General features: G+C 38.2%; 2 protein-coding genes across 2 annotated transcripts; one reads left to right on the forward strand and one right to left on the reverse strand.

Annotated features, from left to right (window-relative positions):
• The first annotated feature begins 778 nt into the window (after positions 1–778).
• Positions 779–3,816, forward strand: LOC106300823. The gene is made up of 3 exons (XM_013737056.1): positions 779–1,422; positions 1,519–1,600; positions 3,530–3,816. Exons 1-3 carry the CDS (start codon positions 934–936, stop codon positions 3,685–3,687), a joined length of 729 nt encoding a protein of 242 aa, XP_013592510.1. The 5' UTR covers positions 779–933; the 3' UTR covers positions 3,688–3,816.
• On the reverse strand, positions 3,811–7,867 carry LOC106300822. The gene is made up of 5 exons (XM_013737055.1): positions 7,558–7,867; positions 6,794–6,888; positions 4,962–6,716; positions 4,704–4,884; positions 3,811–4,531 (listed from the first exon to the last, which is right to left on the reverse strand). The coding sequence occupies exons 1-5, from the start codon at positions 7,628–7,630 to the stop codon at positions 3,936–3,938; spliced, it is 2,700 nt and encodes an 899-aa protein (XP_013592509.1). The 5' UTR covers positions 7,631–7,867; the 3' UTR covers positions 3,811–3,935.
• Between the last annotated feature and the right edge of the window lie 9,487 nt (positions 7,868–17,354).

Consider the following 17,354-nt stretch of genomic DNA (forward strand, 5'->3'; position numbering starts at 1 on the left):
AGTTAAGTCGTCTGGACGACTTATTTTCAAGTCGTCTAAACAGACGACTTGCGAGGGGTAGAAACGTAAAAAGAATTCCATTTTTTTGTTTGGTCACAAGGGGATAGTTGTAATTTCAATAGCCTTTTAGGTTACTTTTGCCTTTGACCCAAGTTGGGGTATTGTTTTGGGTTTGACTCCAAGTTTTGAGTCACACTTGGCAATTCTCCCAAATAATAATTATATAAATTGAACATTTACAACTCTATATTTAATTGTAGATATACTTTAATTTGTTTTAGAAACGGAACGGAGCGGATATCCAACCCTGAATTTTTTAATATTTGTGATTTGCTTTGTTTTTAACAGATATTTATTTTTAATATTTGCTTTGCTACAAAAGATATCATTTTTTGGATTGAATCGAAAGGAATAACGAATTGTATCAAATTTAACGGATTAAATACCAGCCCTATATCAGTTGTTTCCACTATGAGTGTTTATTGGATATAGTGGTTCAGTCTGTTAGAACTTGACATATAAGGAATTAATAGCTTTATAATTTTCCATATGCATTAACTTCTTACCTTAAGCTAAAATTTGAAACTTGGATTTAAAGTCTTTCATTTATACTCCTTTCTCTATCTTCGTTTTACCTCTTCTGAACAAAGACTGATCGGTCGAATTAAATACGCAAAAAAGCCATTTGAATATATCCAAGAGGGAATAAATGTAATGTAGTACATAAATAGTTAATAGTGACATTTCAACTTATAATGTGTGTTTTTATGTGGACAATACAAGAGCCTTTCTTCTCAACTCTCTGTTACTCTGACCTTACACTCATGTGACACACTGACGCATTATCAATTAGACACACATACATTTATAACGTAATATATGTCTGTTTCTATATATTAATGAGCTTTTGTTTCTGCTAAGTTTCTATCCAATATGTTTTGTGCATCGCAAGCATCGACGGCTACCGCTAGCCATGACGAACGGAGCGTTGCAGCTCGAGCCATCGACCGTCACAATCCCATTATCAAAGATGGTCGGAGATCTTTCGCGGCACCTTGCTCTTCCGGCGACGACTACATTGCACCATACGGTCAGCTTTCGAAAGTTACGAGGATACCCTCCTCCGGTGAAGGGAAGATGATTCAGGTGTTGGAGAAAGGAAGAAAGAGCACTTCAGGGTCGTTGTTGAAGCTCAGTGATAACATCAGCTTAGCGAGGAAGAGTTTTGGATGTGTTGCGGGACCTGCGTGTGACGTTACTGAAAGCACACCTCCTGGTTCTACTAGGTATCTTCTTGGATCCGAACCGGTTTCTTCGGGTAAGGATACGGTTGTAACGGAGGAGGGTGAACCTTCTTTGGCGAAGAGAGGCTCTGGTGCTGCCGACGAAGAGAAGAAGATGACTTCTTCTGGTTCAGACCAGGCAAGTAAAGTAAAGTTTGTCGTTTACTGTACAATGAGTAGTATGAATGTAAGAAAAAGAGAGACATGAGGGCTGGTTGTGTCTTTTTGGATGCAGGTGGTTGTTCTTAGAGTGTCTCTTCGCTGTAACTGCAGAGGCTGTCAAGGCAAAGTGAAGAAACATCTATCTAGAATGCAAGGTCAGTCTCTTATCAACAACTGTTTTGCTTCTTGTTATCAACAACTAGTCATATTTTACATAGTAAAGTCTTGTCCCCTAGTATATTAGATGTAGTTAGCAAACTGTTCTGAACAAACAACAGTTAACTTTGGAAAAAAAATCAAAGAAATTTAAGAGAGCAAAATGTTATTGAATCAAATACTTGTTTAGAGTTTGTATTGATTATGTGAATTAATAAATTTACAATTCCTTAAATCTGTATTTATATTAGAGAAATTCTTGGGAGTGAACCCAGTGCCGTCCCAAAAAAAACTGTGGCCTAAAGCATATTTAAAAATAGTGGTTAACTTTTGTTTGAAAGTTTCCTTCTGTAAAAATGTATATTAATTTAGATCATCAATAAATATTAGGGAGTTATTTTATAAAAAAAAGGATAAAATAACTTTTAAATAAAAATTATAAAACTGTCAAACTATATATGAAAGATGAAAATTTATTGTGATAAACATCTAAATAATCGAATGGAAAAGATAATATTATAGTAGCAAAAGCCAACTAACAGAAAGAAGAAAAAACATTACTCAAAAGAAAACCACGCTAACCAACGAAAATTGGAACGTAAGTCCAAAACAAAACACATCACTGAAATAAAGAAAGAGTAACAAGATGTAGCATTAGACATTGAACTACAATCATTTTATTGCAATGTGGCCTTAAAAACTGTGATTAATATGTGGTCTTAAGAACTGTGATTAATCTGTGGCCTAAAGCACAAGCTTTAGCTGCCTTATGGCAGGGACGGCACTGAGTGAACCTCCATCGAATAGTATTTGAGTATTTAATATTTGATATCTTTAAAAAAATATATATATATAATTAAATATCCAAATTAGATTATATTTTTAAAATAAAATACATAAAAATACATAAAAATAGTTATAAAAAAAATTAATTAATATTGTTAAGTCTTTAGCAAAATACTAAACCCTATACCCTAAATACTAAACTCTAAACCTTAAACTTTGGATAAACTCTAAACCGTTGGAAAATCTTAAACTCTAAATCATACATTAAAAACTAAATTTTAATAACACTAAACCCTAAATCTTAATTACTAAACCCTAAACCCTTGGGTAAACTATGAACTCTTGGATAAATAATAAACTCTAGGGTTTAATTTTAAATATTTTTGATTAAGAGTTTATGATTTATCCAAGGGTTCAGGGTTTATCCAATGGTTTAGGGTTTAGGGTTTAGTGTTATTAAGATTTAGTTTTTAATGTATGATTTAGGGTTTAAAATTTTCCAATGGTTTACGGTTTTATCCAATATTTAAGGTTTATAATTTAGGGTTTGGAGTTTAGAATTTAGGGTATATGATTTAGTATTTTGCTAACGATTTAACAATATTTATTTATTTTTTTTTGTAACTATTTTTATGTATTTTTATTGTTTTATTTTAAAAATATAATCTTATTTGAAAATTCAATTTTGTTTCATTTCTTAAAAGATATCAAATATCAAATACTCAAACAATATTGATTGGTGAATCTAGAGGTTTATCCCAATAATTTCTCTTAGGAAAATATCTTTATTATGATAATGATATTTTCCTAATCCTAAAAAGTATACCGTACAGAAAGATTTTAATACATTTCCAAAATTAACACAAACTATAGCAAGTTAGTTTTGGTTTTAAATGGGATAATTGACCTATAAACTTGTAACTCCAATGGGAAATGCACATCCTTTTGGATCTAGTTTAAATATCATAGCATAAAACATTGGTCTTGACCTCCAAAATTGAAGTGGTTAATGTGTAGATCATCCGACTCCAAAATTGATTAAAAATGTAAATTGATCATTTAATCTCGATCCGTAAAGTTCCATAAATCTCAGTACAAAACCGCATTTAAGCTAAATTATTATGGTTTTTGGCTATACATAGGTGTGACATCTTTCAGCATAGATTTTGCATCAAAGAAGGTAACTGTGACTGGAGACGTCACTCCCTTGGAAGTACTAGGTTTCCTCTCAAAAGTAAAAAATGCCCAATTCTGGACACCGCCTCCATCATCACTCCCAAGTGCAAATCCGGAAAACTAAAAACCACACTCAGTATTTGTGTATTTCTAATTCTCTTTTCTCCCATTTGTTTGAATCAAATCAATGGTAAAATTTAAGACTTAACCTACTCCATTTCCACTGTTAATTAAGGAAGGCCAAAACTTTGAGATGATGAGTGATGCTCGTTTATCCATCACCACATATGATGAAACTGTCACATTACATATTACATGTTGCATTTTCCAGTTTATTTAGCTGTATCTAAAACAGAGATAATATTTAACATTCTAGAAGATTGCATCTACCACAAGCTCTGCTATGAGTTCATCTGTCAGCATTTCCTCAATATCTCTACCTATGATTTCAGTGTCATCTTCCAAACTCAGCCACTCCAACTCCCTCTTCTCCACATCATCTTTCCTTGGTTTCTCCTCTTTTCTTGTCACCAAATCGAGCAGAGTCTCTTCTATCTTGTTCACATCCCATTTCTGGCAAACCCTTGTGGGTTTAACCCAAGGGTGTGGATCCGAAAACTGCTTTAGTATCTGCATTAGCTTTCTGCTGATCTGATCAAAGAGGAACTTTCTTTCTAAACGGGTTGAGGTTTTCAAGGTGGAGTACTTCTTCTCAAGATCCTGAAACAAGGATGGATCTACAGGTGTTGTTTCCATGACGGTGTTGTGGTCTGAGTCACTCAACCTGGAGTTAGCTAGGAGATCAGCTAAGTATAGTGACTTCCAGTCCTCTTGGCTGATCACAATCTCATCAGTTATTGTTGATGACTCCTCCTCTTGTTCTTTGTCTTCATCACTCGAAACAAGCATTCCACCTTCATTGTAGGTGGCTGACTCTAGTTTAAGAAGCTGAAGTTGCATCCTAAGTTCTGCAGCATAGAGATAACAGTGAACACGTCAAAACATTTATAGCTACCCAACGGACATTTGATATATTAGACTAGCGCTAGTTGCAGTTGCACCACAACAATTTCAAAGATATGAAAATGTTATAATGCATGAAAGAATCAATAAAGGAACAAGCATTGATTGACTGACTACCTTGGAGATCAGCGCTAACACTCTCAAAACATTCTGAACTCGATGAAACCTCATCATCATCGAAAGAAGCTTCTAGAACTGAAACCGGACTTGGTTGATCTCCTTCCTTTGAGCTTTCACGAGACTCTGGTTCAGGAACCGAAGAATGATTTACATCCTCAGTTGCCATCTTTGAGACATCCTAGAACAACACTGAACAATTAGACACGTGCTATAACAAACATGTATCCATGATCTTGAAACATAACGTTCACTTACAGGGTCAGTTAACGAAGTGACAGTTGACAAATTTGGAGCTTCAGAAGACAATGCCGTCTTAATATCACCCGAAGCTGAACTATCCCCAGTGTCTGAATCTGCATCTACTGAGAAACTGCAACCTGCTTTAGAAGGAGAGAGCTTCTCTTTTTGATGAATCTCGTGGTTCATATAAAGAAACTTGGTTAAACTTGGTCTCCTGTTGACCTCTGGCGAACTATTACTATCAGGTCTAGAAGATTTGCTTGACAAGAAAGAGTGATGAGAAGAGCTCCCCTTCACTAATCCATCTCTACTAATCAACTCCTTAGGAAGCACTATTGTGTAACCATAAGTGCTTTCCTGGCTCATGATGGTTTTGGATTTTGAAAAACTTCTTGAAGATGATCCTTTCCAACCATCTCTACTGCTGATTCCAACCGGTTCTGGCAATTCAGACAACTGGACCTTTCTCTCATCCCTTTTACTAATCCCTTCTTCAAAACTGAGTCCATTAAAACTTGCTGGCCTTGCCTCCCTATCTGAGGTTGCAAGCATCTCAGCTAATGTGCCGCTTCTACTAATTTCCATCTCTTGCTCGTACTTGTGTGTCAGCTTCCATCTCTCTGAGAGTCTCCTCTTGGCTTCCCTGCTCACAGATGATGTTGTTGATGATGACTTGGAAGGCAAAGATCGATGGTAGTTCTTGCGGTTAAAGGCGGTTCTTGCTCTTGAAGTTACTGGCACTAGCTCTGATTCACTGGCGGAATCACTCCCTGATGAGCTTTCATCACCTGCGTATCCTCTGAATCCTGAAGCCTCAAAGCTCATGGCACTACTATAGCTCGCCTTCCTTTGCCTAGACATTATTTTGGATAATTCTCCAGAATCTCTAGAACTCCGTCTTGAAAGGCCGTTGTCTTCATTACTTTTCTGCCTGACATGATTAGTGGTGCATGGAAGAAGCCTACGATCTGCTCTGAACTCATCTGAAGTAGAGCTTGGCGATGCAAAAGCTCTACCAGCATAACGTGGCTCACCGAGGTTAGGTTTCAGAACAACAATATTGGTTGGCTGCAACTCACTTCTCTTTTCCAACTCCATATTTGGTAAGTCAAGTGTGTCACAAGAAGCATGCCTAGTATGAGAACCACCACCGTGCCGATGAGGCAACTTATCAACATGCCTCTGGCTGTTTGAACACTTGAGAGACGGAGCTCGACTGTAATGTGGCTTGTGAGGTGTGGTTTGAAGATCATGCAGATGTTTAGTGAATGAAGAATCTGGTTGCTGGAGAAACTTCAGCAGGAGGTCCTTGTTAGAGTCCAGAGCCTCAAGCGCATCATTAAACTCTTTAGAATGACGAAGCTTCTCATCAGTCGATAAACGCTTAGCCTCCATGAACTTCTGCCTTATAAAAGCCATCTCTGCCTGGGTGAGATTAGCAGCTTTCACCCTCCCCTGGTGATATAAGTTTCCATTGCCCTCTGCCCTCTTTGCATCCAAAACCTCGAAAACATCTTTAAACTTTTGCTCCTCCTTTGAGCTCCTTCTTGTCAGAGACTTATTACCATCACAAGAACTGCCTTGCTGATACTCTACAGACTTTTGTTGCCTGTGGGAAGAACTCTGAGGGGGCAAGACATCGAGTCCCATCAGTCTTGCTATAATGCTTGGTGATCTCCTTTTAGGTTCTGTCTGCTTTGACATTTCTTGGGCTAAAAAACTTTTCATTGGTAATCCAGTGTTGGTTTGATGAGCAGAATCTTGATGCAGCTACAATGTGAGGAGGAAGAAGTCACTTTCAAACAACAAGTGGAACCAAAACATATAATCTTAAAGAGTATACATACCTTGTTTTCACTTAGAGCTTTCTCAAAGTGGAAAGAATGAAACTCAGGAGATGATGATGATCTTGGAGACTTGAGTTTGTGACTCTGTTTCTTTCCTGAAGGAAAATGAATCCACTAATGAGATGAATTTTATAAGTGTTGATAAATGATGAAGAAATCGGAAGAAACTAAAAAGAAATGAAAATTTGGGAGACAGAAAGAGTAATGTCAAGCACCAAATGTGGGGGTGGTGAAGAACATAAAAGCAGTAATAAAGCAGTGAGGTTAAGTGCACTCATTAGTCATTTACATGTAAAAAAAAATTAAAAGCATAACCAACCACTGTTGAAAGTATTGAAATTTTTAACACAAAAACAAACCAAATCATGAGAGAGGCTACCCAACAAACTTTTCCATAAGATTTTTTTGTTTTTCTTCTACTTTACTTTAACATAAAAGCAGCTAATCTCATCTTCTCTAACAACACTGCTTTAACTGTAGTTTTCCACAAGAAAATAAATTACCATGCTTTTTTATTCATCTCTACAGCTATTAACTTCTGGAACCAATTACGGCAGTGATAACCTTCATTCAGAACGACCAACCAAACATAACTAAGTATTAGATGCTACGTTGTTTCTCGAAAAAAAAAAATCTCAAAAAAATAAAAAATAAAAAATAAATCGAACAACCCGAAGAAGTAACCAAACAAAACGGTGCGTTTTTGCGTTTTCTCATCAACAAAGAAAACACGAAGTGGGAAAGAGAGAGAGAGAGAGAGTAACCTTGAGGAGAAGTGGGCACTGGCGAAGCTAATCGATCTCTGGAACTGTGCTGAGAGACTCGATATCTGTTCATCTTTCACTCACTCGAGATCATTTCGCGGAGCTTGGTTGAAACACGAAGAGACGTTGAATCTAGATCCGGTAATTGAAGAAATTTTAGAGTAAGAGTTTGCAAGCGAGTCTCAAGGACAAGAGGGAGATCGAATGTATCCTAGAAGAAATCAAATGATTGCAGAAAGAAAGTGAGAGAGGAAGAGGAAGAGGAAGAAGAAGTGGAGGCTTCCTTCGTAATTTGAAAGTTCAAAAAATGTTAAAATGAGAGGACAAATTAAAACATTTAAATTAAATATTATTATTATTATATAATAAATAAAAGGGAAGGTGTGAATGGTGCGTGTTGGTTGAAACTATGACGTTAAAAAAAAAAAAAGAATGGTGCGTGTTTGGTACTATACTAACTTACTGAGTTCTGTGCATCCGTAATTTACTGCCACTTGTCTCTCCTCTCCATTCTGTTTCTCCCTCTCTTTTGTTGCACCCGTCTCTTTTATTTAACTTTTTTTTAATACAACTATCAACACATTGATGAATTATTTATAACCCAAAAAAACAAACTACTACTACTAAACTCAAGTTTGGTGTTTTTTTATGTCCTGAATCTTTTATATTTTGCTTTCATTAAAAGGATACAATGTTTTCATTAACCGGTTTACTTTACGTAATTTAAAAAGGTTGTTTCCTACATTTCTTTATTGCTATGTACATTATAAGTTAGTTGTCGACTTTGTAAATAGGAAAAAGGATACGAAAAAGGATACGGCTAATCTGGATTTGGAAAATTGCGTTCTATAACCAACAAAAAATAATAATTCACAAAATAACCGAATCCTCATTCTCTCTCTTACTTTTTCTTCATTTTTCTCTCTATCTTTTTTCTAACAAATTAATTTTAGTTTTTTTTTGTTATTTCACCAATTCACCCCTGGATAAATGGATAAATCTTTACTGGCGAGACATTCTTGCATGTTGAGCCAGAATATTCGTTTTACACTGACCGCTTTTGCTTAACCTTTTAATTTAGCCCTTATCACATATCATCTTTTTAGAAACTTATCAGTCTTATTAATTAGTCATGGATTGGATCCAATCTATACTCTTTTTTAACGCTGGTTTCATTCAAAATATAAAAATGTTTCAGAGTATACAACTCAGAGATGAGATAAAGACAAAAAAGAGATACTGAAACACCAGTAGGTAACAGAAAAGAGAGATAATAGAGCGGATAAGGCTAGAATCAAGAGATTTCAAGAGACTGATTCCACGGCCATAAGGGTGGAGAGCCATCGTTGACCATAAGCCGCTACATAGGAGTGGGATCTGTTGTCTCTAGTGACGCTAACTGCAATCTCTCTTGCAGTTGTGTTTTCCGACGGGGAGGAAAATCTGAGGCACCACGAGTCAATGTCCGAGAGAAGATAGTGTATATTTTCCAGGAGAACATGATGCTCTCGATAACGTGATGGTGATTGCAGGGCATCTCTGAGCTCTACTGAAGAGAATTCGAAGATGACTCTTGTTTGATGAAGGTTGTGCATGCTTTCAACGGCCCAATGAAGGCTTAAGATATCAGCATGAAGAGGTGAGACAACACTGGAGTAGGCTCTTCGACTGTGGAGCAAAGGAGTTCCATTGTGATTTCTTAGCATCCAAGCAGCTCCACCCATACCTGTGCGACTTAGCCATGAAGAAGCCATGTTACATTTGACGGAGTTGGGCTCAGGTTTTTCCAGGAGATGTCAATGTTCCTCTGTAACTGAGATGTATCTAGTTGGGTAACAGGAAAGTTAACATGGAACTAGATGTCAGTCTCTTCTCTAGCTCTGTCCAGGATGGATGAGGAAGATGTGGACTTTTGTTCAAAAAGAAGAGAGTTCCTAACTTTCCAGATATGCCAAAGTATCCATGGAAAAGATCTGATGCTTTCCATGTCTGCAGATCGAGCTTTGGAGCTTCTCATCAGGAAGTGCAAGTTGAGGAATACTGAGTTTAGAGACTAGCCTTGCGGAGGAAGTAAGGGACCATGAGAAGACCAAACTTCCTGAGCAAGCGGACAAGTGAAGAGCACATGGCATATGGTTTTAGAGTAGTGTCCACAAGAGACACATCTAGAGTTACCGTTTATACCTCTCGAATGGAGACGCTCATTAATAGCTAGAGCTCCAGATAGCATGCGCCAGAGGAAATGTCAAATTTTTGGGGACGTTTTTGTCTTCCAGAGATCTCTCCAGAGCTGCTGCTCTATGGGGGGAGAGTAGTTGATTCAGGGGATTGGGTGTCTCTTATGGTCTCGAGAAGACGATAGCCATTTTGCGAGGTATAGGAGCCGAAGCCAGTGAAAGCCCATCTCAATCTATCTTCATGCAAGGGTCAGGGTCTGATGGCAAGGACCTTAGGAACGTCTTCCTGCGCAAAGGTAATATTAACCAGAGGTATGTTCCAGGAACTAGTTCCTTCAATGAACAGATCTCCAACTTTAAGAGCTAGATTGATGTGGTTGGTCAGATGGTAGTGCAAAGGTCTAGGTAGGGGATCGACAATCCAGTTAGTAGACCAGACATTTGAGGACATTCCATCACCTACTGCAGTTACTAAGCCTTGTTTCAGCAATTCTCTACCATGCAGTATGCTTCTCCACGCATAGGAAGGTCTAGTGCCCACACTGCAGTCCAAAAAGGAGGTATTTCTGAATTATCTATCTTTTAGTATCCTGGAGAGCAACGAGTCAGGGGAATTCCATATCTGCCAAGTCTGCTTGCCAAGAAGGGCCTGGTTATGAAGCTCTAAGTCATGGAAGGTGAGCCCTCCATTTTCTATAGATTTGCAGAGTTTATGCCAAGCAACCCACAGAAGCTTATGGCGATTGTTCCCATTTCCCCACCAAAATTCAATCATGGCGCTTCTTAATTTGGAGCAGAGATCTTTAGAGAGTCTGAAGCAAGACATGGCGTAGACTGGTATAGCCATAGCTACTGATTTTAAAAGAATCTCTTTCCCGCCTAGAGATAGTGATTTCGAAAACCAGCCATTTAGTCTTCCTTGCAATTTTTCTTGGATGTAGTTCAAGAGCTGACGTTTAGAGCCGCTGAAATTTTCAGGGAGCCCGAGGTAAGTACCCTCCCCTCCTACAGCTGTGATTCCAAGGACGTCTTTTATGTTCTGCTTCCGAGGTTCCTCAATCTTAGACCCAAATATGATTGAAGATTTTACAAGGTTGATGGTCTGGCCAGACGCCTCCTCCTACATCGAAAGGATACGTTTGATCTCTATGCTTTCTTCAGCAGATGCTTTACATAGCAGAAGGCAATCGTCAGCGAATAGGAGATGATACACTGATGGTCTGTTGGTAGAGAGGCGAATGCCATTGAATTTACCAGAAGCTTCAGATCGGTTGAGAGAATGAACAAGAGCTTCTGCGCACATGATGAAGAAAAACGGAGAGAGTGGGCCCCCTGACGGATCCCTCTTTCAGGACGTACGAAGCCATGGGATCTCCCATATAGAAGGACCGAGTATGAGACTGAAGAGACACATGACATGATCCAGCTGATCCATTTGCGTTCAAAACCCATGCGTACCATTAAGGTTTCAAGGAATGGTCATTCAACGCGGTCAAAGGCTTTGGACATGTCATTTTGTATGGCCATGAAGTCGTCTGAGATCTTTTCGTTGGTTCTCAACCCGTGAATCATCTCGTGAGCTATTATGATGTTATCTGGGAAAGACCGACCAGCCACAAAAGCTCCTTGGGTCTCTGAAATGATCTGCGGCAAGGTTAGCTTAAGGCGTTCACAAAGTATTTTTGAGATGATCTTGTATTGCACCGAGTAGGCATGGGCATAAAAACCGAAAACCAAAAACCGAACCGGAACCGAACCAAAAAAACAGAATCCAAAACCGAACCAAAATTCAAAAATAACCGAACAGTTCCTATAATCCTATAACCGAAAAACCGAAACCGAACCGAGAACCGAATGGGTATCCGAATATCCAAAATAAAATTTATAAACCTAAAAATATTCATTATATTTAGTATTGAACATACTAAATATTCAAAACTTGCTACTTATATACCGAACTATCCAAAAAAATTGAAATACTCGAATTTTTTTTTTATCTAGAGTATTTTAAATTATCCAAATTATCCAAAAAAACTTAATTACCCGAATAGTTTTTATCTAAAATATTAAAATTTATCTAAATTACCCGATTTATATCCGAAAAATCTCCAACAAATTGTTGTTTACCCCGAATTATCCAAAATTAACCAAAAAAACGGAACCGAACCGTAACTGAATTGGAACCACAAATTTACCGGATATTAGTCGGTTCTTATAATTGTTATCGGAACCGACCCGAAACCGAAAAAAACTGAACCGGACCTGAACCGAATTTCATAGATAACCGAACGGTTCCTATATCCCTATAACCGAAAAACCAAAAACCGAAAGAACCAAACCGGAACCGAACCGAAAACCGAACGCCCAGGCCTAGCACCGAGCATAGGCTGATCGGCCTCATATCTTTCATCTGAGTGGGGTGTCTGATCTTCGGTATGAGACATAATTGAGTGTCATTCCAACCAGGTGGGAGTGAGGAAGTTTCAAAGAAAAGGCGGACTTCTCTCAGCACAGCAGGGCCTACTATGTGCCAGAATTTCTGGTAGAAAAGGCCTGAGAGACCATCCTCACCTGGGCTCTACTCCCCTTGACACTAAAGGTTGCGTGTTTGATCTCATTGTCAGTGATCTCACGGGTAAGCAGAGAGTTCATCTCAGCAGATACTCTGCTTTCAAAACCTTCAAAAACGCTTTCAAAGTCAAAGGGGTTGCTACTCTCAAAGAGTTCTTTGAAAAAATTCACTGCAATATCTCCTTTGGAACCTTCTGAGAAGTGTTCAACCCCGAGGTCATCAAGCAGCATCAGTATGCGGTTAAGATTCTTCCTACCTTTTACAGAGTTGTGGAAGAACCTAGTCTTTTTGTCTCCTGACTTCAACCATTATTGACGACTCTTCTTCCGCCAGAATCTTTCTTCAGACTGATACACTTCAGCTAGCTCGAGCTTTAGATGTTTCATAGTCTGGAAGTTAGGAGAAGCTTGACATATCTCATGTTCAAACTCAGAGTGGAGTCTTTCCATCTTGGACTTAGATTTTAAGTCGCTGGTGCGCTTCCAACGAGCTAGATATTTGCGGCAAGTTGAGATGTGATCTAGGAGCGAAGCGTTCTCACCACCCTGAAGCCAACCTTGCATGATCGTGTCTTCTACTCCTTCTTTCTCAAGCATCCGTTTATCAAAATAAAACCTTCCTTTGTTTGTTTGACTTTCTTCAAACGAGAAGCAGGTGATAATAGGCATGTGATCAGAATGATACATACTCATGTATTCAGCTTGGCACTTCGGGAAGAGGTTAAACCATTCGTCATTACCAAAGGCTCGGTCCAGACGGTACTGAACCCAAACAAGATCACGACGACCAGCCCACAAAAGAGTGTTTCCTGTACTTCGAATTTCTCTTATTTTTCTGCCATTAGACGGAAATCCCAAAATCTAGAAGCGTGTCTATCAGCACCTCCTACTTTCTCAGAGGGTTCCATAAGTTCATTGAAATCACCTACCAGCATCCAAGCTTCATCTCTCCTCATACCAATATTGGAGAGTTTATTCCAAACAACATTCCTACGAGCACGCACTGGGTCGCCATACACACATGGCACAAAGAAGTTTAAGGAACCCAATTTTACCTTGATGTCAATGATTCTTTTACTGTAAGACAGAATCACAACATCCAATCTATTTTTCAACATAAAAGCCAGCCCACCGCTCAATCCAATAGGCTCAACATTGAAAACATTATCATAACCCAACGTATTTTTCAAACCAGTAACATAGCGTTTCTTTTGTTTAGTTTCCATGAGGAATATGATATCCGGAAAGTACACACGGCGTAGCTTCCGGAGATGTTGAACTATTTTGGTGTTCTCCGCACCTTGGCAGTTCCAGCTCAATATGCTCATTGGAGGGAGCAACGGTTTCAAAATGGAAGCCACCGTATGTTCTGGTTTTGTGTAAGATCGTTTGGTTGGGACACTTTCTTCTAACTCTGCTTTACCCTTGCAAGTTCCATGTACCTCGTTGTCAGCAAACGTTCCTGCAGCCTTGCTTGGATGCAGCTTCTGAGTAACGCGTCCTCTTCTTTTCCATGAGGAGGTCTGTTACGAGGCTTCTTTAGCTGACCAGAGGTCCTGGACACAGGGACAATAGATGTACCCACTGTGAAACCCGTAGGACAACCATCAGCCAAAGAGAAAGCATAGCTTTGGTCTGATGATTCACTTGAGGCATGCCTAGTCGAAAGAGTTTGACGAGCACCTCCAAGGCTTATACTATGTATGTGGTCACTGCCTTCCTTATAACCAAACATGAGGCCTAAGTCCTTGTTGAGATCATGGGTGAGGGTTGGGATGGCATTAGCTTCCTTCAGCTTGTTATCCTCGATTTCCATTTCGACTCTTCTGATACGAGCTGATCTCTCAACGTCGTTAGGATGAGATATGTATAGGAGAGCCATTTGCCGATCTTCTGTAGAGAGCTCCAGGAACATCATGGGGAATCCAGGAGGTCCATCTGTAGCATTCAAGATGAGAGGAAGCGTTTCTCCTTGTCTCGAACTCTCCCCTCTGTTACAGACGTCTGTGATGGCTGGGATCGGTTTCTTGTAGTTTTTCTTGAGCATAGGGCATTGCGGTTTCTCGTGAGTGAGTTGGTAACAGTGGAAACACTTCTTTCTGATTTTTTCATACTCATAAGAGATGATAACCGGATCTGCATCCTTGATGTTAAGAACTTTCTCATCTCTAGCAGGTTTAGAGGTATCAAAGAGGACTTTTGCTCGGATATAGTCTGATCTTTGTGAGACTTTGGGGTCATAAGCTATCTCTCTAACTTTTCCAATGTCCTTTGCGAGCTCCTCCATAGTCTCTATCGTGTAGTAGTTGTGTGGGATGTTTCTGATGCATATCCAGACCTCAAACTTGGTAAGGAAGTCTGGGGGAGGAGAGGCAGTCCAACGCTCAAGAAGCATAGTCCATTGGTTGAAAGAACAAGGGCGATCGTTAAGGACCGTGAGGAGATCTTCTTCCAGCTAAAATATGAACTGGAACTTGTCTCGAGACAAGGCTATGCCTCTTACTCGATTGTAGATTCTCTAGTGGCGACGCATATTTGTGATCATTCTTGACATGGATTAGCAATCCGGGTTGAGGAGTCTTCCCAGAATGCTCAGAGAGTTCTAATCGAAAACCCTGAAGCGAGGATCATCCGGAAGGGAGATGGGCTCATCATCCTCGATCGTCATTGATTTGAGAGCTTTGTTGAGGTAGCTAGCCATAGAAAGGCCGTCTGAGAGTTCGTCGAAGAGATAGGTCTGCCGCTGAGGTTCGTTTAGAGGCAAGAGGTCAATTAGAACTGAATGGGAAGAGCCATTAGTTCACCAATGATTTTTTGAGAAATCATGAATGCTTTGAATGGAAAGGAAAGTTGCTGAGATTACGGGTCAAGAATTTTAAGGAAAAAGAAACTAAGTAATGAAATACTCCGAAAAGGAAAGGAAAAATTCTTTTAACTTAGAAAAGGAAATAAGAGACCAAAGCAAAAACTTGCCGGTGAAGGAAGCTCAACTCCTGTTGAGGAGGAGGAAGATTAAAGAGGGAAAGTTCCGGTGGAGAGCGAAAAATCTATGAATGATTTTTGAAGATTATGATCCAATCTATACTCTATTAAGTGGTATTATAGGTTGAACTGAATCGAAATTAATCTATTTTTAACTTTGCTAAAGTCAGACAACATTTTTTCCTTCTTAAGTTTGAAAAATAGTTTAAGATGTTTTCACTCGAATTCATAAGATAGATTTTTTTGTCCTCTAACATGTCAATTATATGTCATAATTGTAGTTGTGACCTAATTATAGAGTAGAAAAATTGTCCATCGTACGTAGTTTGTTAAAGCTCAACTGAAAATTCGATTCCTACTTTTTTTTAAGCTAATTCGATTCCATTCGATTCCTACTTTAAGCAAAGACTAGATTAAGACCTGCGCTTTTAAAGCGCGGGGTTACCATTTGATTAAAATATTTTTATGCAATGAAAATTCTAATTTGTATACATAATAGTTTTATTTTTATAAAAATAATAATATAATTTCTGTTTAATTTGTATGCTTTAATTAATCTTAGACTGACTAAACTTTTGGAAAATTCAAATTATTTGAACCCACATTATGGTAATCTATTTATTTAAAGTATTTATTACATTGATTTTACTTTTATTAATTTAAAATGCAATAACATAATCCATATTTTTAATCATTTCACATTTGATCAAAATTTATTTTAATATTTTAATATGTTTGTTCAACTCACTTCGTACAAAATCACAAAGTTATTCAGACATTTCAAATAAATATTTAAAATCATAAAATTTTATGGTATAGGAATATTTTGAATATATCCATAAATTATTGATTTTTATTTTGGGTTATAAATTTTAATTTTTTTGTTTTTTCAAATCAGTTAGCATTGCCAACTAAAAATTTTATACTAATAGTGTAGGCTAGGAAATAAAGTTGGGTACACAATATGAGTACGAATATTTGGGCAGAAAATAAGGGAAGTGTTATAAAATAACTTATAATTTTATAGTATTGAGAAATTTAAATAAGGGTAAAAATTTATGTCCGCATGAAGAAGATAACACTGATAATAAGAAAGAATGTGTTATAAGAAGAAGGAGAGATGGTGTATTACAATCGATTGAAATGATCGATTTATATAGAAGTGAAAAAGTTGAAGTTATTGGGCGTGCATAGTGATGTGGGCTCCACATAATAAACGTATGCACGTAAATGTCAATATTCGGTGCGTTGTTTATTGACATTTACTTTCACGTACTCTTTCACGTTTATAACACTTTCCCTTGGAGACCAGTGTCACTATCGCTACTTCCTTGACGTCTTTGTTGCCTCGTTAAAAACCTTTCGTGGAAAACCCAATGGGAAAAACCATAATAAGGTAAAAAGAGTACAACTACGTAAGCTCCCCCTCGAATGAGCAGTCACAGATCCTTATGTTGACGCAGTTACGAACATGTTTTCTGAATATCGAAGTCGGAAGTGATTTTGTGAAGAGGTCAGCTGCATTGTCGCATGATTGGACATATCTTACTTCAATCTCTTTCTTTTTCACGAGCTCTTGAGTGTATGAGAAGAACTTCGGATGAATATGCTTTGTTCTATCGCTTTTGATATATCCGTCCTTTATTTGAGCAACACATGCTGTATTATCTTCATATAAAATAGTTGGCTCCGTATTTTCGTCAATCCCGCTGCTTGAACAGATGTGTCGGCTTATTGATCTTAGCCATACACATTCTCTACTTGCTTCATGGAGTGCAATGATCTCAGCATGATTTGAAGAAGTATTCACGAGCGTTTGTTTCTGAGAACGCCAAGATATAGCAGTGCCTCCGATCGTGAAAATGCGTGTACAATTTTCAAGGTACATCAGCGCTCCAATTGCACTTAGATATAATACTTTCGGACCAAGTATCTCTTCTTTCTCCTCAGGTGGTCGAAATTGATCACTTTCAATATTAAGTGACCTAACGACCATCGGGGTGCTAAGAGGAGTTGATTTATATTTATCCATGTTAAATCGTGTCAATACTCTTTTAGTGTATGTGG

This window comes from Brassica oleracea, chromosome C6, assembly GCF_000695525.1.
Source record: "Brassica oleracea var. oleracea cultivar TO1000 chromosome C6, BOL, whole genome shotgun sequence".
Classification (NCBI taxonomy): Eukaryota; Viridiplantae; Streptophyta; class Magnoliopsida; order Brassicales; family Brassicaceae; genus Brassica; species Brassica oleracea.